At 38.8% G+C, this 24070-nt stretch overlaps 1 protein-coding gene across 1 annotated transcript in view; it reads right to left on the bottom strand.

Moving 5' to 3' along the window:
* The window catches only part of SHC3 (SHC adaptor protein 3), a 102243-nt gene that overhangs the window by 41537 nt on the left and 36636 nt on the right, over positions 1-24070 (bottom strand). The window contains exons 2-3 of the mRNA XM_074813073.1: positions 19385-19527; positions 17964-19095 (exon numbers count right to left, since the gene is read on the bottom strand). Of these exons, the coding sequence (XP_074669174.1) occupies positions 17964-18503 (540 nt within the window). The 5' untranslated portion in view covers positions 18504-19095; positions 19385-19527. The remainder of the gene's footprint in view (positions 1-17963; positions 19096-19384; positions 19528-24070) is intronic.

Here is a 24070-nt window from a genome sequence, read left to right as displayed (position 1 = left end):
TGTGAAATGAACAGTGGGAGTTCCACAATGCTCCACAATAATTACAACTTACTTCCAAGTTTTCCATTTACCCTAAATCATATTAAGATTCAAGCCCAGGTACAACATAACAAGCAGTGTGTAATACAAAAATAGTAACAGTCCAGGACTTGATTTCAAGGTAACTCTGTACCCAGCCAGGATTTTTAATATCCATATGGATACATGAAAAAGAGAAGAAAAAACCACAAAAGCAATCCAAGTCATAGCCAAAGACTGCAGGATTGATAATTGCAAGTATTTTACAAAAAGTTTTTCTCCTTATCAAATTAATAAGAAACAGTGAACCTGAATTCTTTTGCTATCATTATTAGACAAATTTCCCAGTTTAACTGAATTTACAATTCGCTCTCTCAACCACTGAAGTGTGAAAAAAAAAAACAAACAAGGAACTGTAATCAGAAGGTGTTCCCTTTAATAAAATAAACTATTTAAAAGAAAAATAAGTGCCACAATATTTCCTAATTTTTTTAATTGTGCTCCAACTGAACATTTATTACTTTGAATACCTTACTAATTTGACTGAGACATGCACCACAAATTACTTAACTCAGCTAATCAGCAGAAAAAAATCACAGAAATAGAAGATAGCTTATCACAACATACGATTGGTTTTTTGCTTCCTAAGGAGATCACAGTGTAGTTGATTAAGCTACATAGTATCCTGTAGCAGTAAATTTATTAATTTTGTGAAGACAGTGGAATATTAGAAGCATTATAAATTCATGAAAACACTGAACTTTTATGTTGAGAAAAAAAGTGAGAAAAATACATTTTTCTGAAATACTTCAGGCACATCTGGCAATATAAAATCCTTGCCAATCCATAAAATAACCTTCTGATTGGTAGTTGCCAGTCTGCCAGGTTCTTCATAGTATCCATCTGCTAACACAGGCAGTAGGAAGCCATTAACAAAAAAGTTGTCTGAAAAAATACAGTAACAATACAGTCCTTGCTATTTTTTAAGATAAACAGAGTACAGAGTTATACCTGGTATTTGAAATATGTAATTATCCTTTCAGTTACTCATAGCAAAATCCCCTGTGCTAAAGCACTTCCACAGAAGAGTGTAAAGATATAGGCACATGGCAGGAGGACCTTTCCTTCCACATCTTCAGGAGGAAAGATAACAGCTTGGCATTTTTGCAGACAAATTTATCCTCACTCATGCAGCCTATACAAGGAGGACATAAAGCCTCCACACCAATAGTTTTGCACCATTTGAATTTTACTTATTGTGCACACCCTTGTACCAGGCTAGCTCATTGGATTTGTGTGGGAAGCAGATAAGGTCTGGCAGCATGGCTCTAAATCCAGGTAATTATGGGAATCCTCTTTTTAATATGAAACTGTGGTTACTCATCCTGATCATGAGAAATGGCCCAGACATAGAAAACTGACCTTCCTGAGTTCTTCTTCACCTAGATTATCCCATTGGCAAAGCAAAATGAATAGGAAAGAAGGAAAGAAAAGGAGAGTGTGCTAAATAACAGTGGGGATGTATTGCATGTTACCCACAAACGCAGCAAGTTTCTTCAGGGGCTATCCTCTTAAGCACAGTTACCTTTAACTGCAATCATTTGCTAAATGATGCCTAGTCTTTAACAACAGCTAATACTGAGCGGTATTTACAGCACTCACTTAAATTTCTATAAAATTTTGTTTCCAATAGTAATGACATAAAATATGATGCGCTTATACAGCAGCTTGAAAAGCATAAATACTCTCACCAGTTACCAGAAAGACTTTCAAACCTTTTCAAAACAGGTAAATGTTTCATTTAGTTAGGCTAAATATGGAGACAGCCTATGTTTTGAATTCACATTGAATAAAAAGATTGCTTTAGAAGGATGATGTAAACATCTCTACATAGCAAAGACTGAAGCTGTCGTGCATACTCCATCAGTACAGCAGACAAGAGGTAGGATATGAGCTGATGTCATGAGCAGTTATGAGGACTGAACTGAAGACTGTGGGAAACTCCTAAGGCTCAATTTACACTTTAAGTCTTTTAAATATAGAGGTAACTGCATTCATACTGAAAAAGAGTATATATAAAGGGACTTTATACAGATGATGCTAGTCATTGACCTAAGGATGTGGCTCAGATACCTGACTGGGACATTGATCTTGGTGGGAGCTCAGGAAATCTTTCTGGACTCAACGGTCTACTTCTGAAGCCAGACTAGAACAAAAGGTAGCAGTATAGGAAAGTACTTCTCTGTATCACCAAAAACTCAGCATTTTCTGAAGACCTGCACTCTAATGTGCTATAAACGTTTTTCTTTTTTCTTTTTTTTTTTTTTTTAACCTTAACAGCTACCCAGTGCTAAGAGGGTGTTTGCACAAACCTTTTCCTGGTAGGTGGCACAAACCTTTTCCAGGTGTTGTCCTGCCATTGCTGTGGCAAACATCCGACCCAAACTCTGGCACCCCAGAAGTCTTCAGGACACCCTTTCACTGCAGTTGTTGCTGATAATGCAAAGCACACATTGGGAAGAAGAGGCAGCCTTTGGCAAATATTGACTACTATTGACTGAGCAGACAGCAGCGGAATGGGAAGAAGGTCTTGCATGCACACAACTGTTCAGATTTATGTCAGTGTACCTAGACATTTTAAGCAGAAGGATGGAATGGAAGATTAGTTCTCTGACATTTCTAATGTAGGGTGAGTTACAGTATTAGAAAAAGCTGTGGGCAGAAGAAAGACTGGATATTCAGGGAGATATAAATTTGTATTGAGCAGTAGTCACAGAGCTTTAAGTCAGCTGCTTAGAGATTTCACTTTCTCTGGTAGTTTGGGATAAAAATATTTGCCTTTAAATGCTCTGCTTAGCTATCAAGTAACATGATACTGAGATCTTACCTAACAAGAGTGTTATTCTCCCAGCTTTGCCACAGTCTCCTGCCCTTCCCTCCCCCTGGAGCAAGACACATGTTCAGGACTACTTGGAGATGCAGATCTCTGAGGGTACCTGATGACTGTGCTCTATCAGCGTATGCTGAGGGACTGGCTCTATACCTCTGCCCTGTTCTTCCCCCATATCTGCACAATGACACACCTGCTCAGGGAAGCAGCAATCCTGCATGAAAGAAACACTGGTAGCCTTGTTCTCAATGAGGAAAAGGCCCTATATTTAGACATTGTCAGAATCTAACACCAAAAATGTGTCATAAACATATGTTGCAGCGAAAAACAGAAAGTCACTCTTCTGAATTTTTTTCTGTATTCTGCAGTTGGTAATTTTTATACCAGTAAGTAATCATGTATAGAGCTTTACAGTGAATCAGTATTTCCCCCAAAGGGTTTTTTCTCATTAAAGAATGCATATTCTAATCCAGACAGAAAACTCTAAGTAAGGATTGACTGAATGGAAATGGAATGAAAAACCTAAAACAAAGTCTTTTTCAGGGTTCAACTACAAGTAAGCCTTGACCTTTTGGCTGTAAATCTATCATCACAAATTGCTCCCTAAGACAAGTAAACCAACAGAGCTTCTGAACTAGTACAAATGATGATGGATATGACTGTCAATTGCATTTCTCTTGGAAACAGGTGGTTTGCTTCTTCAGTAATGGGTGAGATAACACAGTTCTCCCAAGAATACTTCCAATTTTGCCAACACCTAGCTCTTTCCTATTTCCTCTTGTATAATAACTGGCTTCTGCAGTATAAAATTATTTGAAATGTCCCTACATACATACTTTAACAATTCTTAACTGGTGAATGTTAGTCTACTCCTTCAACAAACTACCTTATCCTATTTGAACACAAGGCTCAGGTGTACACAACTATAATAATAAAAGGATTTAGGGAGAAAATGTATTTTCTGCATGAGATCAGTACCTCCTAGAATTTATATACTTTGATTAGTTAATTAACATATTATTTTTAGTATCATTCAGTGCTATTTTGGCAACTTATGATGTTTACAATGTATTGCTTCTCTATTTTATTCTTTGAACTGAATTGATTTTCAGTAACAGGAATGCTGCTAAAATTATGCTATTAAACTATTTTGATAAAGAGGTAATCTCCATAAGCTCTTGATTTAATTATCATAGCAGAGCTATAAAATATTTTCATAAGAGACTGCAGGGAAATAAGACCTTCTCTGTATATCTGTGCCTTGATATATTTTGATTCACTGAACCAAGCAGAAACAGTGTTTATCATCCAGAGTAGAAAAATAATAAAAAGAAAGGTCACATTTTAAGATTTTCACTGTATGAGTGTAAGTCACTCCGTATTTGCTAGACATCTAGCTTTAATCATGTAAATCCTTTTACAGTGAATTTCCTGAAGATTTTCATAAAGGCTTTCTGTCATAAGTAAAGCGAGACTTACTTCCAGAGAGATTCTGGGATCAACTATGAAACAAAGTGCCTAGCATTGACTAATTAATACTGAAAGGCTGTGAAACTTTTTCATCTAAATAAATTCATCCTACATTTAACCCGCTGCCAGTTAAAAAACTCAGCTTCTAAATGAAGGAAAGTAACTACATTGTTCTATTTCACACATCCTTCTTGCACTCAGTCGTTTAAACGATAAAAAAGAATCAATCCACCTTAACATGACAAAAAAAAGTTTATTCTTTATACAAACCTTTTATTTTATATACATTATGTATATACATATTTATATATATACACAGACAAAATCTACAAATACGGATGAAATATTTTATAGGCACCTAGCAGAAATCTCATGATCGCTTGCCCTTGTTCTTGTGGGAGACTTTAACTTCCCAGACATCTGCTGGAAATACAACACAGCAGAGCGGGACCAGTCCTGGAGACTCCTGGAATGTGTGGCAGATAACTTCCTGACGCAGCTGGTGAGTGAACTGACCAGAGAAGGTGCCCTGCTGGATCTCCTCTTTGTGAACAGAGAAGGACTGGTGGATGATGTGGCAGTCGGAGGCCGACTAGGGCACAGCGATCATGAAATAATAGAGTTCTCTATTCTTACAGAGGCCAGGAGAGGGGGCAGCAGAACTGACATCCTGGACTTCCAAAGGGCTGACTTTGACTTGTTTAGGCAACTGCTTGACAGGATCCCTTGGGAGATGGTCCTGAAGGGTATAGGGGTCAAGGAAGGCTGGGCACTCTTTAAGAAGAAAGTCTTAATGGCTCAGGACCAGACTGTCCCCAGGTGCTGTAAGAGAAGCCGGCGACAGAGAAGACCACCCTGGCTAAACAGGGAGATTTGGCTGCCACTCAGGGAGAAAAGGAGAGTTTACCACTTTTGGAAGAAGGGGCTAGCCACTCACAGTGATTACAAAGATGCTGTGAGGCTATGCAGGGTGGAAATCAGGAGGTCTATAGCCCAGCTGGAAATTAATCTGGCTTCAGCAGTCAAAGATAATGAGAAATGTTTCTATAAGTATGTGAGCAGCAAAAGAAAGACCAGAGAGAGCCTCCATCCCCTTCTAGACGCAGGAGGAAACATGGTAACAAGTGATGAGGAGAAGGCTGAGGTGCTTAATGCCTTCTTTACCTCAGTCTTTAATAACAAGACTAGTTGTACTGAGGGAATCCAGCCTCCTCAGCCAGAAGACAGAGACTGGGAGAACGACCCCCCCACAATCCAGGAGGAGATAGTCAGTGACCTACTGCATCACACAGACACACACAAGTCTACCAGGACTGAATGGGATACACCCGAGGGTGCTGAAGGAGCTGGCTGGGGTGCTCGCCAAGCTGCTTTCCATCATTTACCAGCAGTCCTGGCTGACCGGGGAGGTCCCGACAGATTGGAAATTGGCCAATGTGACAACCACATATAAGAAGGGTCGGAAGGATGATCCAGGAAATTACAGGCCTGTCAGCTTGACTTCGGTGCCCGGGAAGCTGATGGAGCAGCTCATCCTGAGTACCATCACACAACACATGTGGGACAACCAGATGATCAGGCCCAGTCAGCATGGGTTTATGAAAGGCAGGTCCTGCTTGACAAACCTGATCTCCTTCTACGACAGGGCGACCTGCTTATTGGATGAGGGAAAGGCTGTGGATGTTGTCTACCTTGACTTTAGTAAGGCCTTTGACACCATTTCCCACAGCATTCTCCTGGTGAAACTGGCTGCCCATGGCTTGGATGATCACACGCTTTGCTGGGTAAAAAACTGGCTGGATGGCCGGGCCCAAAGAGTTGTGGTGAATGGAGTTAAATCCAGTTGGCGGCTGGTCATGAGTGGTGTCCCCCACGGCTCGGTTTTGGGGCCACTCCTGTTTAACATCTTTATTGATGATCTAGACAAGGGGATCGAGTGCACCCTCAGTAAGTTTGCAGATGACACCAAGTTGGGTGGGAGTGTTGATCTGCTCGAGGGTAGGGAGGCTCTGCAGAGAGATCTGGACAGGCTGGAGCGATGGGCTAAGGCCAACTGGAAGAGTTTCAATAAGGCCAAATGCCGGGTGCTGCACTTGGGCCACAACAACCCCCAGCAGCACTACAGGCTTGGGGAAGAGTGTCTGGAGAGCTGCCAGTCAGAGAGGGACCTGGGGGTGTTGATTGACAGCCGGCTGAACATGAGCCAGCAGTGTGCCCAGGTGGCCAAGAAGGCCAGTGGTATTCTGGCTTGTATCAGAAATAGTGTGGCCAGCAGGGACAGGGAAGGGATCTTCCCCCTGTACTCGGCACTGGTGAGGCCGCACCTCGACGACTGTGTTCAGTTTTGGGCCCCTCACTATAAAAAGGACATTGAATTACTCGAGCGTGTCCAGAGAAGGGCAACGAAGCTGGTGAAGGGTCTGGAGCACAGGTCATACGAGGAGCGGCTGAGGGAACTGGGGTTGTTTAGTCTGGAGAAGAGGAGGCTGAGGGGAGACCTCATCGCCCTCTACAACTACCTGAAAGGAGGTTGCAGAGAGCTGGGGATGAGTCTCTTTAACCAAGTAACAAGTGATAGGACAAGAGGGAATGGCCTCAAGTTGCACCAGGGAAGGTTTAGACTGGATATTAGGAAGCATTTCTTTACAGAATGGGTTGTTAGGCGTTGGAATGGGCTGCCCAGGGAGGTGGTGGAGTCCCCATCCCTGGAGGTGTTTAAGAGTCAGGTTGACATAGCGCTGAGGGATATGGTGTAGTTGGGAACTGTCAGTGTTAGGTTAATGGTTGGACTGGATGATCTTCAAGGTCTTTTCCAACCTAGATGATTCTGTGATTCCTTTGAAATACAGAAATCCTATATACTGTCTTCAAGCATGCACAAATATACAGTGCCACTGTTATTAAGAAAGCTTATAAAGAATCCTTAATGCAGTATTTAAATATTTATAACTATTTTAAAGTTTTTGCAGGCAGCTGTATATATCTACTAACAAACTAAAAAATATTATATATACTAAAAGATACCAAGATTTGCCAACAATCTGAAACAGCTGGAAATAGGTTATTCCTTTTTTTCCCACATAGATCAGAGACCTGTAAAGTCCTTCAGTACCTAGGGTTTCATATAAACAAAGAGGCCTTGGAGAAAATACAACTATCTGTTGAATGCCTCCAAATCTTACTGATGATGAGGTACAGAGAGAGCACAGTGTTTGTGAAAAAAAGTATGTGCTACCGCTATCAGGAAAGGACAGAAGGTGGAACAATACTAAGCAATACTTTCCATAACTGTTGACACATCTCTGAAGTATGAGGAAGATTTTATGTGACTAAATATTATCAGTTGCTGAGGAGACGAGGTATCTGAAGAAAAGCTATGCAACAACATGCAATATTTTCACTGTATTTCAGAGTAGAGCTTCCCTCTGTTGTCAGAATGTATTTTCACTTGATTTTACTAGAATAAGCTGGATTTTTTCTACTTTTCCTGTATCATAGTTGCAGACAGGAGTAGCTGTAGAAATCTCCACACAACCTGAGAATATGGGCATCTTACTAGTAAGAAAACAATTAAAAAGACTGTCCCATAAACCTCCATAAGAAAAGAAGAATCCATTCTATTTCGGATACATCTACAGTTCTCAATAGATATTAACAATGGTTTTACATTTGTTCCCTCTGAAAGCATTCTGGCAGCACCTCACCATCAAATCATACAGTAAGGATTCTGAACCCCTTAAAGAAAGGCAAAGGATTCAACAAGGGGAAGAAGAATATATTTTCTCTTATCTTGAAAAGCAATTTAAGTCAACTCTAAGGTTTCATTTCTTGCTAGTAAGGGGAAAGATACCACTGGGAAGCAAATTTTGCTTCTGACAATTTTCTGATCTCCATCTCAAATGGGGCTGAAAATAACACATCTTCAAAGAAAATACCTGTTTCTTATTTCCTACTTGTATGTGGATGAAATAAGACCGCCAACATCACGCTCAAAAATATTCACGCAGTTCAGATGGTAAATGGACTGGGCTTTCACAAGATTCCACAAAAATCGCGTATTGGTAGTTTTGCATGTACAGTATTTCTTACGTTCTTATTTTACAGATGTACATTTTTGCACGCAAAAACTCAGAAAGTGCATGCATTGGACAATGATTTATTCTATTATTTTACATGTAAACACATTCTGCATTATGCCTCAATTTTTTGTATGTGCCAGAAGTTTTCTTTAAAAAAAGGCTAAATTTGGAAAAAAATTTTAGTTCTATACTTTTCAGGTTTGATTTTAGAAATACATAAAACTGGGTGAATGCAATTATTGCAGTGTGATATTAATCACTGTGAACCACTTAGAGTATGCACTGCAGTATCACAGAAGAACTGTTCCATTTTCACAGTTGCGTACTTTAATTCAGTGAACACCTTCTGGTCTGTTTTGCTTGCTACCTTGAATATCCACTAAGATATACTTCCCTTTAAAGCACCACGCAGATTAGTTCTAGCAGCTTATGTTCTGCATCAGAATTCCTTAAACACAAACATGCAAAAGCTTCTGCAGCCAAAACATTATGCTTCAATAGCTGAAAATCATAATTAGACATTTCAAACCATAAATATGGACACTATAAATATATCTAACTATTAAAGAACTTACACTACCTCAGTCATTAAGTAGAACTGCTTGATGAGGACTATTATAAAAGCACAGACTCAGAAGATGAAGATCTAACAGGTGCTTTTCCACTATGCCAAATATAAACCTGTGCTCATTATCTGAAATGCTATACGGCAATGCTTTCTAAATTGTACATTTGGAGGTGTGATTTAGGAAGGAGCTATCACTGTTAGAACTGAAAATCCAAAACATACAGGGAGGGAGATGGAGTCCTTTTTTATATGAATGCTACATGTACCTCTGGTCTTCATCACAGGAGTCTAGCAATTAAAACACATCTTTTCCCATCAATCTTTAAGTTACTTATGCTTAAACTATAGTTACTTGTGTTCACAATAAAAGTGCCAGATGTGCAGAACAGAGGAATAAGGTGAGAGATGTCCCAGGCTGGATTTAAAGCATGAAAAAAACTCTAGAACTAGTCTTCCTGCAGGACAAAGGCCACCAAAAATCCCAGCAGAGCACCTCTGGGGGGCTGGGGGCACCACCAGACCCTAATGGCCCCAACCAGTCTCACTTGGGACCCCTCCCGACCACCCCTGTCCAAAATCCCTGAGGTCAGTGTCAGCTGAGGATGGGCACCCACAGCTTCCAGCTTGCGCCCATGAACCGAACAGCCTTGCTATTTCAGCTCCTTGACAGAAATAAAGGTATTGCAAGAGAGGGTTCGTATGTTTCTATTCATTTAGGGCTCTCTGCTTATTTTATGACTATCAAATTAATTTGCAGAAGGTTCAAAATGACAGAAAGATACATCTTCAACAACTGGTATTTTAAGTTTTCTCTTGCAGAGTGGGCCTGCTTCATGTGCAAGCTACTTAGCCGATGTAACTATTGCTGTAACAAATGAATGGTAACAGAACAGTCTCAAATCTGGGGGGTAATCTACACTACATTAGTAATAGTATTTTAAGTAGTCTCAATCTTGTTTCAACTTGAAAAATCTGCTGCACCTAACTCTACAGGCTGCACATCAATTCTACCTCTTCAGACATCTTTCACATAACTTACTACTCTTTCTGCCTATCATTGACCAATCCGAATCGCAATTCGTAACACTGATCTAAAAAATATATTCATAAATATTGCTTACTTCAAGCTTACAACATATACCAGACTAAGTCTCTAACATGAACAAAACCTATCTTGTATCTCACTGCACCCAGGGTATTCTCCTCAACTCTGATCCTGCAAAACATCCACACATCATACAAATTTTGAGCTTATAAACAATTTATTGTTTTTTACAAAACATTTTTAGGTATACATTTCATAGGGAATCTTCCATTCACCCTGTCCCCTGTGGCACGCACTGTCTGCTGGATGACCATCTTTGACAACTATTACAAGTGCATCACAGAAGACCATGATTTAAAGGTAGCGTCTGCTGACCTGGGCAAAGCTGTCTTTCTGCCCCTCCAAAATTTATAGTCTAATTTCTGTCATAAATGTGCTCAGTTTGCAAACTGAAAAGACATTGTCTGATTTGCCTATTCTGCCTACCCAGCTAGGACCTTTTACAGCACCAGACGTTCACTCTAGCAACTTTACAGAGCAGTTGGGTCTGGTGGAAAAGCACTGTACTTAAGTGTTGTGTAAGTCTCATCTCTGTCAATAATTTCCTGGACATCCTCAAGCAAATGACTACTTCTTTATTTCCTCTTCACTAAAACCAAAAGATTGATACTTTGCATTAAATAGTACTTTGTATTAAAGTTTGTAAATGAACATCACTTTGTAGAGCATGGGGATCTATCAACAAGTGTTCCATAGGAGCTAGGTATTATTATTATTATTAATCGTAGAGTGAGATGCTGAAGTGCTGTAAAAGAAACAGGTTCAATGCATCTGCCAGTGCAGCTTGACTTCATACCAGGCCCTTGTAAAGCTCATTAATTCTGATGGTTTTTATCACGCCTGAGCATCGTTAAGGATAACTGTCATCTAGGAACAGAACCATACTGTGGACTGCCTTCACAGTTTCTGCCTCTGACCCAAGAAAAGGTTTTGGGTAGATTCAAAACACTTGGCTGATATGTTTTTAACAGTTTATTGTGGTGTTTGTGGTGCAGCTTCACACTTACTTTCTTTCAAAAGGAGACTCTGCACAGTTCATCAGCCTGGCCTTTTCTCTTCATTCTTGCTCAGACTTTAGAAAAAAGTAAGTAAAAATGAATGACACTGTAGCATCTGCACTCAACATGTGGCCACAAAACATGGCCCCTACATTTGGTGGCAAAGGCAGTATTTCTGAAACATTCTAATTTCTTGGGAAGTTAAGGGTACTTTTAAAATGTCCTGTGGTTAATTAAAGCAGCTTGTCTATAAGAAAAGAGACAACTCTGTTTTGATAATTACTTCATCAGAGGTATGCAGTGTCAAATATCAGTCAGGATGCTGGTGTCCAACAAGACATGCACTCTCTTGTATAATAAATAATGCCTTGTGAATAAAGGCATGCAACAATATATCCAGAAGGATGGAAATGGTGCTGAGCAAGTTAAGACAGTATCTTAAGATAAAGTATCTCTCTTTCAGTCTTGTTTAACATATTTGGTTAACTTCTGTCTCTAATTTCAGCATTTGTTTTCAGATAACAAAGACAGACAAAAATCCCTGTATCAGCAAATGTAATGTGATGGTGCTGTGGAAAAAAGGCCTAGACAGCTTTTTCTGTTTACCTCACATTATTTTCTTTGCATCTCCCTACACCCTCTTTATTTTTACTTTTTATCTCTTTGCTTGCCATTCCTGTCTAATTTCAAAGGGCTTTTTTTTGAACTTTTAGCTGCAACTTGGATTGTCTGAGTCAACATTTTAAGACTGAAATCTTTCCTGGCCCTATAAAAACTCATTTGAAAAATCTAGGTGAATATCTATCACTTATTAAACAAACATTCTAGATTACCCTTATTGAATTGCACCCAATCCCCCTCTGAAAACAACTGATGACTGGAAATGTGGTGGCAACAACTCCCATCATTATTCCCATCACAACTCAAATAGACAGGCTGTGCCTCAGACCTGCCTGGAGCAGCCAAAGGTAAAGCTGCATCGTGTTTTGTCATAGATATATAGAATCAAGTGAAATATGAATATTGCATGACTATGTAGAACTGCAGAGAAGCAATACTGAACCCCTCTTACTCTATGACTGTGGAATTTGTTTCATTGCTTAGGGGAGTAATCACCCTGAGAGAGTGTCAGTAGCGGGGAAGGCTGGTTGTCTCTGGCACTATCCCAGGGCAGAACTGTATTTTTTCCCACTGCAAACAGTAAGAAAATTTAATACTAATACTTTGTGCATTCACTTCAACTTTCTACTATGAAAAGAAGCCAGGCTGCAGCACAAGTATAGCTAGTGTGTTAGCAGCAACGAGGTTCCTCAATGGGTTATGTGGCTAGGGGACAAAAGAGTTCCCTGTCACTGGGACAAAGGAGCGCCTTGTCTCCAGCAGCAAAGGAAGGCATGGGTTTTCCCTGAAGATCTCATTTAATCTGTGTGTTTTCTTTATGTTTGTAGTGGCAGATATTTACATTGGCCACATAGTATTCTTACTGTAACTGTTATTTGAAGATGAGTAAAGAAACCAACAATTCAATTTTCAAGGAAAAACAGAGGAGGAATTCTGGCTGAATGCAGTTTTACCTCCTAAACTGACCAACTAAATTAATCTGTGGATTTTAAAACTGTAAGTAACTAGCAGCACTGTATAATTGTCACTTTAAACAAAAACAGTTCTGACTTTAACTATTCAAATCAACATTAACAGTGCCCAAACTGTGTCACTCACAAAATAACCCTAGGTGTGGAAATTATGCCAAAGCTTCCAAGGCATTTTGCAAACACTCCAAATGTACGGCAGAACAGACATTCGTGTTGAGAGTTGAATCCTTCAGCACCAAAATCATTACGTGCTTTGCTTTCTATAGTACTTGATTCATGTAATTAGAATAATATTATAATTAAAGACTCTACTGTATGATTTCTGCTCATAGGGTTTGATTTAGTTTCTGTGAGAAACACTTTTCATATCAGTGGGCTGTGCAACAGACTCCCTGTTTCAGATGCATGGAGCTCAAAAAATAGGTTTCTGACAGAGCAACAAGCATCAGTATCGTTCTTTCATAGCCCAAATAACAGTGAAAGAAAATGCAAAGGACACTAACTGATTGCAAAGGAATATGGCATACTAGGAGGGATTAATTGTTAAAACCAGTGCTGTCTTTGTCACTTCACTTCTCTCTCCCCTAACCTGCATGCATGCAGCTTTAAAATCCATAGTGATAAGTCACTTTCATAAGTCCTGGAGCTCTGTCTAACACTGTTTAGGTACCTGGGTCGAGGACAGTATTCAGTCCTATTATCACCATAGGGCTGAAACACACAACCCACTTCTTAAACATGTAAACCTTATCACAAACAGGATGCTTGGGGACTGCGTTCCTTATTACTAGAATCACATGCATGAATTCAATCCTACTGAGTATGTTTTTAGTCAGGTCATGTCAAAGTATCAGTGATTAACCATTAACACTACTGAAACTCTGATAGAAGGCAGAATTTAAACCTGATTTTTAAAAACCCAAACAAACAGAAAAACCTTGCACAAATTTTTCTCTAACGAAGGAAGATAAATTTAACATCAACCAAAAAGAGAAACTAAAAAGTCCTGCTGTAATATTAATATTCTTTCTATTTTTTTCAAACAAGTAGATTGTAAATTTGACTTCATGTCTATTTAAAGGAGTAAGAAGGAAGCAAGAAAGCCTCTTCGTTTTCTGTTACAGGCTACACTGGATACCTTTCAAGCAGGTGGGCACCTGTTTGACGAGTAGCACCACAAAGCCACGAAGCATTGGTATCTTGCTCCTACTCTAAACTGACAGCAAATCAATTCTGGTTAGAGCAGAAAGAAAAAAAGAAAAAACATTCTTCCAAAGAGCCCTGAAGTCTTCTGGAGGAAGGCCCCATACGTTGCAGTTTCTACCATGTTAGCTCCATGTAAGGCTGTGCTTCACAGTCTGGGTTAGCCACTAAAGAGAAAACTAATTTTGTAAATTCTGTGTCTACTTGCAGAGATGTCCTAAAATCACAGCTGCCCTGCACATACATTGAAGACAATACCATAGTATAGAATAAAAGGATGCAACAAGAGCATGCCACAGCAGTTCAGTTCATCCTTAAGCTCTTACTTAACCTTCAGCATATAGGAGTAGCCTCAATTATTTCAGTAACAATGTTCCCATAAACAGTGTCATGCAGAAATGTTTGCAGAACTGAAGCCTTTACTTGGTGATGTGTTTGAACAGCTTCACAAAAGATGTCTATTTTCCTCACCAGATCTAAATCACTGTTATTCCCTCCCAAGACATGAAAGTGTCAAAATAGGTATGTGTCAATAAAGAAATAATTGTAGTTAGGATTATACTCTTTAGATACTTTGCTATAATATTAATAATTTAATATGCTTTTCACTGAAATGTCTGGCTTGCAGTGCTTCTTTTAGATTAATTTATTTTTCCTTCCCATCTCTGAGATACTATCTTTATATCTGGTTTTTAACACCAGATTTACCCAGGTCTGTTCTGTACCACTGTCATGGTTTTACAGCTCATTAGCTCTTTTGGATATACTATATATAGGGATATAAAATTCTGCTATAGTATTTTCAGTTTATTTAGTTTTGAACTGCTGAGAAACAGTATTTTAAGCTCATCAACACTTGTTATGAAACCCAACCACGAGTTACCTAAAGACAGACATACATTTGCCTCGAGTGTTGATTGTGCTCTTAATTAAACGTAACAAAACCCAAAGCATCTATGCCATTACCAATTAAACTCATCAGTAGACATTTATCACTGGAAACAAACAGTTTACATTGAAACATTTAACTACTGCTACATTGCATATTTTACACTTTTTTATTATATGTTATTTGTTTTTCTGACAACATGAACATTTATAATCACTCCCTATAGTAATCAGTCCCTCTGTGGTGAAAACACTGAGCTCTTCAATGACTTCCATCACAGCAAAATATTTCATTTTTTTCATTAATCCATAATTTGTTAAAACTGTTCAGTGGTAGTGTTAAGTAAAATATGAGTACATCACCACTTTATGTCCCCTAACGTGGCTACGGTCATTGCCTAATTTGTTACAAAATCTTTTTTTTTGTTTTTGTGAAAATTTTCCCATTAAAATAATATATAAAAATGCAACGTGAAATCCACAGGGGGAAAAAAAATACAGAAAGAGCCAGTATTTTTATGGCTGAAAATAATTCCATCACAGCAGACCATGAAGATCAGAACACAGTTCCCGTCTCCCATAATCCTACACCCATTATTAAGGATTAGAGTTACACTACCCATTTAAAAAATGGGTAATATGTGAAAATGTGGAGACAGCAGTAAAGTTACAGATTCGTCATACATTGCACACAGGAACTTTGCATCTCTTACTTCAGAAGATTTCCATGTGAGTTATCAAACTGCCCAGTAGTTACAATTTACCCTGTCCCATAGATAATTTTCATGTTTTGAATGTGGATTAATGAGAAAAGAGTAACCCAGTGCATATTTACACACAAAATGATAAAAGCTTTGCTGGTTAATAACAAATCTCATTTTTGTCTCATTTAACTAATGGCATATGGAATTTTCCGCAAGGCATATGGTACTAATTAAACATGGTAGGAGTCTCCCAGATAGTCAATATAGCCATGAGGTATCCAAGGAATGCTTCCCTTCAGTGTACATTATCTATGTATTGATTTGATGGCCTGAATGCATAAACACCCTGGGAACTACCAGTGTTTAATGATGTGGGAACTGCATTTCAATTCTTATCTATATGAATGCTGCAGGTGCTGAGGAAAATTCTGAGATACTTAATGAACAGGCAAATTATGAACTAACCAGGACCGGTTTATTTTCATTCATTCATTAACCACTGATTCTGATATTTATTCTTAACTTTTCTGTTTGCATTTACAGCACTGTTCTGTGACCCTATATGCCAGGGAGGAGGAAGTTAAAGATATCCCCATATTTTTTTAATAGAAACAATAATCTAGGTTCCATACATTTTAATGGCTTTAACGGACACATAAAATATAAGCTGTGTGATGCTAATGATTTATTTTGAAAATTCTAATATACACAATGTGTATAAATACACTTTCATGTGTTTGACACCAGCTGTGCTAATTAAAATATTTGTTCTATTGTCAGTGTTAGATATGGGTTAATTATTAACTTTAAATGTAAATCCACTGGTATATAATTTTAATTCCCTTTTCAATTCAAGGATATCAGCTTTCTCTAGCATACAGAAGGTCAACCACTGAAAAAGTTAAAAAAATGAAGACTGTGTTTGTTCTGCTTCATCATGATAACTTCAGGTAAAACAACAGCAGCAGTGAATTCTCACAGTCATTATCTGCTTACTTACAATATTCTAATCAAAATAAAAAATAAAATAGTTGAGTTCCCTGAGCTAATGGGACAATGGTAAATGACCTTCCAGTAACCAGAATACTTCCGTGAAAAAGAACAACGGTGTCTCAACATCACTATATCTAGCATCAGTGGGTTATTTTTATCAAGACACTTCTTGAACAGCAACAGAGCAGCCGTTTGTGTTCTGAAGGACAGCACTGATTCTTTCGTAGATCCAGTAAATTTCAGAGTAGTAAAAAAAGACAGTACAATTTCAATAGTGCTCTGAATCGGCCAGCTTAATCTACCATCACTTGCAAAATCTACCATCACCACTAACAGAAAGAAATGAAAACTGCTTCCTAGTGCTCCAACTGTTAAATATGCACTCTGCTTTTGATAATGAGGCTTGAGAAAAACCGGTGAGAGTTAAGCACCAAGGCTGTCACTCAGTTTTAAAGCATCCTGGTATAAAGTCACATTGTGAATTTTATATATAAAGTCACACTGTGACTTTTATACCCAAAATAAGATGAGATTAAAAATAGACCTGTAATGTTATTAATAGTCTGCTACAAAACAGCCTAACACTTAAGATAAAAAGCCACTTGGCAAATAAAACATGGTGACTGAAGAACGAATTCTGGACAACAATGTTATTTTTACACTTTATGCACACTGTGCTGGAAGGTATAACCAGTATCTTACCTGACTACAAAAACATTGCACATACCCTTCTCTCAAAGGCTCTAATTTAACAAGTCATTTCAAAATACTTTCAAAGGATATGGCAGTATTACCCTGTAAATTTAGGATTCTCTGCTCTTGACATGCTGTATCATGAACTGAAAAGAGCAATAACATTTAAGGTGGCTGAATTCTCATTATGTAAAACAAGCTGCATTTTCCTGCTCTACCCACAAGAGTATTTCTATTTGTGCAACATAAGATTTGCGCTCTGTGCCTTACTGCTCTAAGATTTCAAATATAATTTCACTTTAAAAACACACAGGTCCTTAGAGGTATTTTCAAACTGAAATATCATGCAAGATTAACAGTTCTTCACACATCAAGGAGTCTTTCTTTCCTCCTGTATATTGCACCAGACATATTGAAAGCCTATGCATCCAAGATATATACAGTATGCTAGATATCACTGAAAACCTAAATTGAGAAGGAAAAAAAAACCCAAACAAAAAGTAAGAAAACCAGCTTTTAGCTTAGGAGCAGTGTTTTTACACAGCTGTAGAACATTATCTGACAAGAACCTATTTGCAGGTTTGCTCTAATTTAACAGATTAACACAGCTTCCCAACCCTGCCTTCCTGCATTTACATACCATGCATTATGCCCAAAAAAAGGAGTATACAAATAGAGATCCTTTCAGCCTGTCTAGCCTGTCATCAAAACCAGCAGAGAATTTTTCACTGATAAAAACGGAATGGAAGAAATCAGACCAACCTTCACAATGTACGTCACACCAGGTCCCAGGATCTTCTCACTTGAGTGCAGCCATCCTCGAGAGGGTTTATTGACAAAGCTGCTACTTTGATTCCAGTCTTCACCTCCTGGGTGCATTTCCTCTGACCGTGTTTTTTTCCCCATACTCATCTTGCTCACGTCCTGCTGAGAACACGAAGTGGCAGAGACAAGGTTACATGTGTTGTCTGAAGCCCCTGCTGCTGAGCTAGAAGCACTCGAGCTTCCCTGCAACTTGGAGACAGCAAGCTCCTTTACTGCAGAGGAGAGGTTTTTGATACCCAAAAGGCTGCCTGTGTTAGAGAGTTTCAAGTGGGACACTTTATGGATAAGGGTACACAGGGTGGTGGGTCCATCTTCCTGGTCCTTACGGAGAACATCTGGCGAGACCAGGTACGAAGGTGCTGTTGAAGTCGTAGCAACTGCTGGGACCTTGCTGTTCATGGACAAATTGTGAATAAGATCATCAACTGATGTCACTGAATCATTCCTGAAGCGGTTGTACTTGGTACGTTGAAGCATGCCCTTCTATCTGGTTTCCTGCATATGTTCTGGCAAATTTGATGCCAAAGCAGGAGATGCCTGTGCTAACATAGCAGGCAATTCATAACAACACGGACGGATAACAAGATTTTGGGGTAAAAAAAAAAAGAGTATAAAGAAGAACAAAAAAATTATATATTTTTAAGAAATTTCTTATGGTTCCCCGTTAAGGTTGGGTGAAGTAACAGTTTTCTGTGACAGAGATCCCAGTCCTGCTTAGAGCTGCCAACTCGCTCACAGCAAAAGCATGACTCACACAAATGAGAAGGACCCTTTTCAACAAAAGGCTCAGTGAACACTGCAAATCACTTCCTGTAGCAAAAAAAAAAAAAAAAAAAAGAAAAAAAAAAACCATCCACCCACTTACAGCACACTAGCACCAATCAATTCTCAAATTTCCTTTTCCTATCTTCTCAAACAGATATTTTCTTCCAACCTTTAATTCCTCCCCCCCACCACCACCCTTTTGGTACCAAAGCCAATTACCTCTAAAACTGAATTAACAGCCTTTATGAAACACCACACTTTATTCTTCAGTTTAAATGTTCTTCCACCTCACATATCTGTGAATCTATAAAGAAGTCACAATTAGATAGCAAAAACATGGATAATATTTACACATATATGCCCCCCTCCCCAGCAAAACACACACACCTTAAAGGTTTTCAGAACAGATGACAGAACACAGAATATACACATCTTCTTCCACAAAAGCAGCCTAACAGACTTTACAAGTGCTTTTGTGTCAATGCTGTCTCTCACGGAAACTGTTACATCCCATTTTTGATAAGAGAAAGAAATCCTTCTCCCCTGTTACTCCACAACAACCTTCTATTTTAATGCAGGAATTACATAAGTACCTATGTGTGAAGAAAAGTATTTTTCTGATGTCCGACAACAGGCTTAACAGATGTTTTTTTTCTTTCACCACTGATATTCGCTCTGAAGAAAAACATGAAGAGGATCTTCAATTCACTGGAATGTTTGGTTTAGTTCTGAAAAACTGAAAAAAACTAAAAGAATATTCAAAAGTCCAGGTAGCAGCAAACTGACATCCTGCAGTGAAAAATAAAAAAATGCACCAGGTCTTATTAAGCATAAATGTCAGCCACAAACACTTGTTCTAAGAAGTAGCAAAACATGCAGAAAACAGATATTTCATCTCTCCTACATTTTTTTGAAAAATACAAAACGTGTACAGCATTGTGATACTCAATGCCCATCACAAGTCATATGGCTTCTATAAATTGATCTTCTTTGCAAAACATGTTTTGAATGTAGGACAATACACTCATTATAAACAAATTCAGACCCGAGAAGTTGCATACTGCAAAGTTATTTTTTAAACAAATTACTAACTGCAGCACAATTTAAAGGGAAAATCCTGTGGAATTCCTTCCCTCTCCCATGACTAAAGGCTGCAGTATACAAGTACAAATGCAGTGAAACAGCCAGCTCAAATACAGGTATTTAATTAGTATATTCATGACACATTAAATTAAGTCAGCACCTCTTATCCCAGCAGTGATGAGTAATGGCAATGTCCTAGTCAGTGTAAAAGCAGGTTTCTAGTGATCTGCGGAATAAGCCTTTCATCATCACACTGCAAACCTGCTACAGCATCCACACAGCATTCATTCCTCTCTTCATCCTCTTAGTATAGCAACAGCAAATATACACACCATAGCCTATTTTACGTGTCCCTACTGCCCAGAAAACCCTACTGCTCCCAAATGGCTCTCTTCATTAGAAGCGGCTAGCGAAACTGCAAAATGTGAATGAGATTCTGTGCAAGTGAATGAAAGGGCTGGCTAGCATCCCCACATTTCTGTGAATGAAGCGAGGCCTCGCAGCCTCTGCCAGGCAATCCCTTGGGTGCTCACCAGCCCAGCCAATACCAGCCGGCTTTGATGACTCATTCAGCAAAGCCTTGCTAAATAGTGGAAGATCCCATTTCAAGCACAGGCGGCACCTTTTTTGCAGCAACACCAGAAAATGAAGCCAGCGTCTGAGCAGACGAGGGTGGGTCGCAAAGCCCCGTGGAAAAGAGAGCGTTGCCGGAGAAATGCATTGGGTGTCCACAGGGGTGACAGGTGAGGAAAACCAGGGAGTCAGATCTGGGTTTCTCCCCGATGTGTTCATTCAGCCGGTTCATTTACATCCAGGACGGGAACATGAATGTGCACATTTCGTTTGATGTTCGATTGCTCTCTGTGTGCACTAGCAGATTCACAGATTTTACAGGTTTGTCTTCAGAGACCCCTGATGCAAAAAACTGCAAACAACCAACCTGCTGGCGGGGGGGTGGGGGGTGGAGGGGCGGGGGGGCGGGGGGGGGGGGGAAGTATATGCTTATTTATCCTATTAGCAAAGTAGATATTTAAAAACAGTATGATCATCAGTCCACTGGAAGAGAGGCAGAGAGAAAGCTAGAGAGATAAAAGCTTCCCAGAGAACCAAGCAGAAGGACTAATTTCTGACACTGCTTCACTGGACACAGAAATGCTATTAAGACATCTGATGAATGTTGAGCTCTACTGGAAATCTGACATTAGATGTTGTAGAGGAGTCATAGCCACTGAATTATGCTGTGCTTGAAATCTAGTGCTCATTTCAGTGTCTGATTGGGAACTGGTTTCCTTTACAAATCTGGTGCTAAACTGGGAGAACTGAACATTTTAAAACCTTGCCTTTTATAGTTCTTGGGACTAGAAAAGGTAGATAATTTTGCTTACAGGCAGCAGGTTCGAATCCAACTCCAGGAAATAACGAAATTAGGAGACCTTGTAATAGGCATAAACGGCAATTAAAATTAGGATCTAGTTAATTCTAGCTATTGCCAGATCATTATAATGTCTTTGGTATTTCCAATAACATGCCTGTAGCTTGCACACTGACTATACCATGCTAGCTTTAAACAAGTTTGGTACTACTATTATCATAGTACTACTGATAGCAAGACATTCAAACTGCCATTTCTCTCTGATCTCTCTATCTGCAGCTATGCTAGGTCAGCTAGTTGAAAATGAGCCTTTTTCTTTCCTTTTTGCAGGGATATGAGCCAGACACTGCCACCATGAGTAACAAATGTCCGTTGAACAATGAGTTAATTGTTGACTCGGTAATAAAATGGGAGGTGGAAATTCAGTGTTGATAAATGTAAAATAATACATAATCCTAGCCATACACAGTGAGGGGGTGTACACAGCCTCTGATGAACTGCATTTCTTACAAACTACTGGTAATTTTGGCATCTCTGACCATTCCCTCTTCTCTGAATTTTTTCTCCATTGTTTTTTCAGTTATGTTTTCTCATGGATCCTCCTCTCACTCTGACGTAGTCCATGTCTTATGTGACTGCTCCTCCTTTTCTTCCTCCAGGTGGCTCTCAGGGGCTCATCCTTAGCTGCCATCTTTTTTCCTTCTGTATCTTTCCCTCTGCAGCTCATATTTCAGAAGCAAGTAAGTTTTATTAACAGCAAAGGGTAGGGAAAAAAAAGATACTGGGGGGAAAGAGTAGAGGGAGGAAAGGGGAGAAGCTACATTTTGGTTTCCATTGTTAGGATGAGGTTTAAAAGGATTTAAATTGCTGCAGATCCAAAGGTAGGAGACATTGTCAATACACAAGCTAAAACAGGTTAAGATGGTGTGGTCACCATCAAGAGGAAACACAGGCAGTACAACTGCTACATTCCATGACCCGTAGTAAGAAACTGCCGAATGCAAAAAAGGTGACTTTAAGTGGCCCATATTTGGAGGAGTAATGCCCATATAATTAGAAACAGCAACAACACCTTGTTCCAGTAACACACTGTGGTTAAATATGTACTCTATACAAACAAGTGCTAGAAACTTAAAATTCTGCTGAAAGACTACTTGCATTTCAACATCTTATGCCCAGTGGCAGTAAAATTGCTTGTGGAGTAAACTGAATTTTACAAAAAATGAGCATGAGAAAGACAATGACTCTGGAAAAAAAATATCCAAATTGAATTTGGGTTAGCTAAATTATAAGAAACAGTGAATGTGTCAGACAAACTTAAATACAGATGTTGCCATTAGTTTTAATTGCAGCACACAAAAAGTAGCCATAGGGCCATTGTAGTTGACATTCCTCTTTACAACAAGCCCTAAATAATTAACATTACTATGATGCAGCATCTCTCTTCATCCTCTTAGTATAGCAACAGCCATCAGCAAAGAGGGTGCTATTCCTCACATTGTAATATGATGGATACAAGCGTTAATGCTCTGCTTTAGTAAATCATCTTGCAGAATCTTTAATATCACAAATGGTCAATTTCTCACACAAAAAGATAGTGTTTCAATAGTACAAAGATTTCTAATATCCTGTGGAGACACTTACTCTCTTGATTAGTTAATTGAGAAGGGAAAATAACATCTTTCTTTGCATGAGCTACATATATACCAGAAATCTCTTATCCATGTATTAATCAGCCTAATCCAGCTTTATGTGAGACAACCTCCAATGATGTAGTTACAAGCAACATAACATCAAGACAAGCTAAAAAGCATTATGATCTAACCTTCTTAAGAGGGTATATAGCTATGACAATAAAAAAATTTTCTAAATAATTTTATCTATTCCATCTGTACTTACTTATCATATTCTGTCTTCCTCTGTCTCTGATATACCTGCACACAGAGCTCAGTTACATGCTCCTGTGATTTCAAGGGAGACTCATCACATAGCTGATAGAAATATTGAGAGGCACTGAAGTCAGTGTCATTAAAAAAAAACATGACTATATACCTCTACTTCAAAACATTTTGCAGGAAAAACACATAAAACTTGGATCACATCACTTAGATTTTTCTCCTTACTGGGTGTTTGAGTGAGACGACAGCTTACTGTCCTATGGAAAAAAAACCCAACCACCACCAAGAAAAAAACAAGGCCTGTAGGCAAAGGCTATGGTCCTCCCCTAGCAAAACCCCCAAACTATTTTAACAAATTCTAGTTGATTTATTTAAACAAAAAACTGCTGTAAATTGCCCCATCTCCCTTTCATTCTCTCTCGCCCCTTCTCTCTCACCCAGAGTTTTGCTGTTTCCGTGGCAACCTTATTGCTAAGGGTGGGCTGCACCAGTAAATGGGAGCATTATCTTTGCAAGTTATTTCTCTGGAAAACCACACTGTTAGAAGTATCACTGTTCAAATTCTGTGATCATTAATCATTAAGGATCAACTTCCAACTTAATTTAAATCAGTGGAATGTAAAATTAAGGTCTGAAATATGCCTACAAATTTCTGTGTGGATGCTTAGACTTTGAGTCAGAAGCTGACCCTAAACAAGGAGGATGTTTTTTCTGTTAGTTGAAAATACTGAAACAATTTTGTCTTAAGACACTTTCACCCTGTGAAATATAACATGAAATATTTGGAAGAAAATGAAACTTGTAACTCCTTCTGTTCCATTTGTGGTTCCTGGGGGCCTATTGTTAAAAGTCAACATACTATAAAGTTCAGAGTAAAGATGGATCTGAGATAATACCCGAATCCAAACACAACACTAAGCTTTTGC

This window comes from Strix aluco, chromosome Z, assembly GCF_031877795.1.
Source record: "Strix aluco isolate bStrAlu1 chromosome Z, bStrAlu1.hap1, whole genome shotgun sequence".
In the NCBI taxonomy this organism is placed as follows: domain Eukaryota; kingdom Metazoa; phylum Chordata; class Aves; order Strigiformes; family Strigidae; genus Strix; species Strix aluco.
The sequence above is the reverse complement of the archived record's forward strand: the minus strand, read 5'-3'. Positions and strand labels throughout refer to the sequence as shown.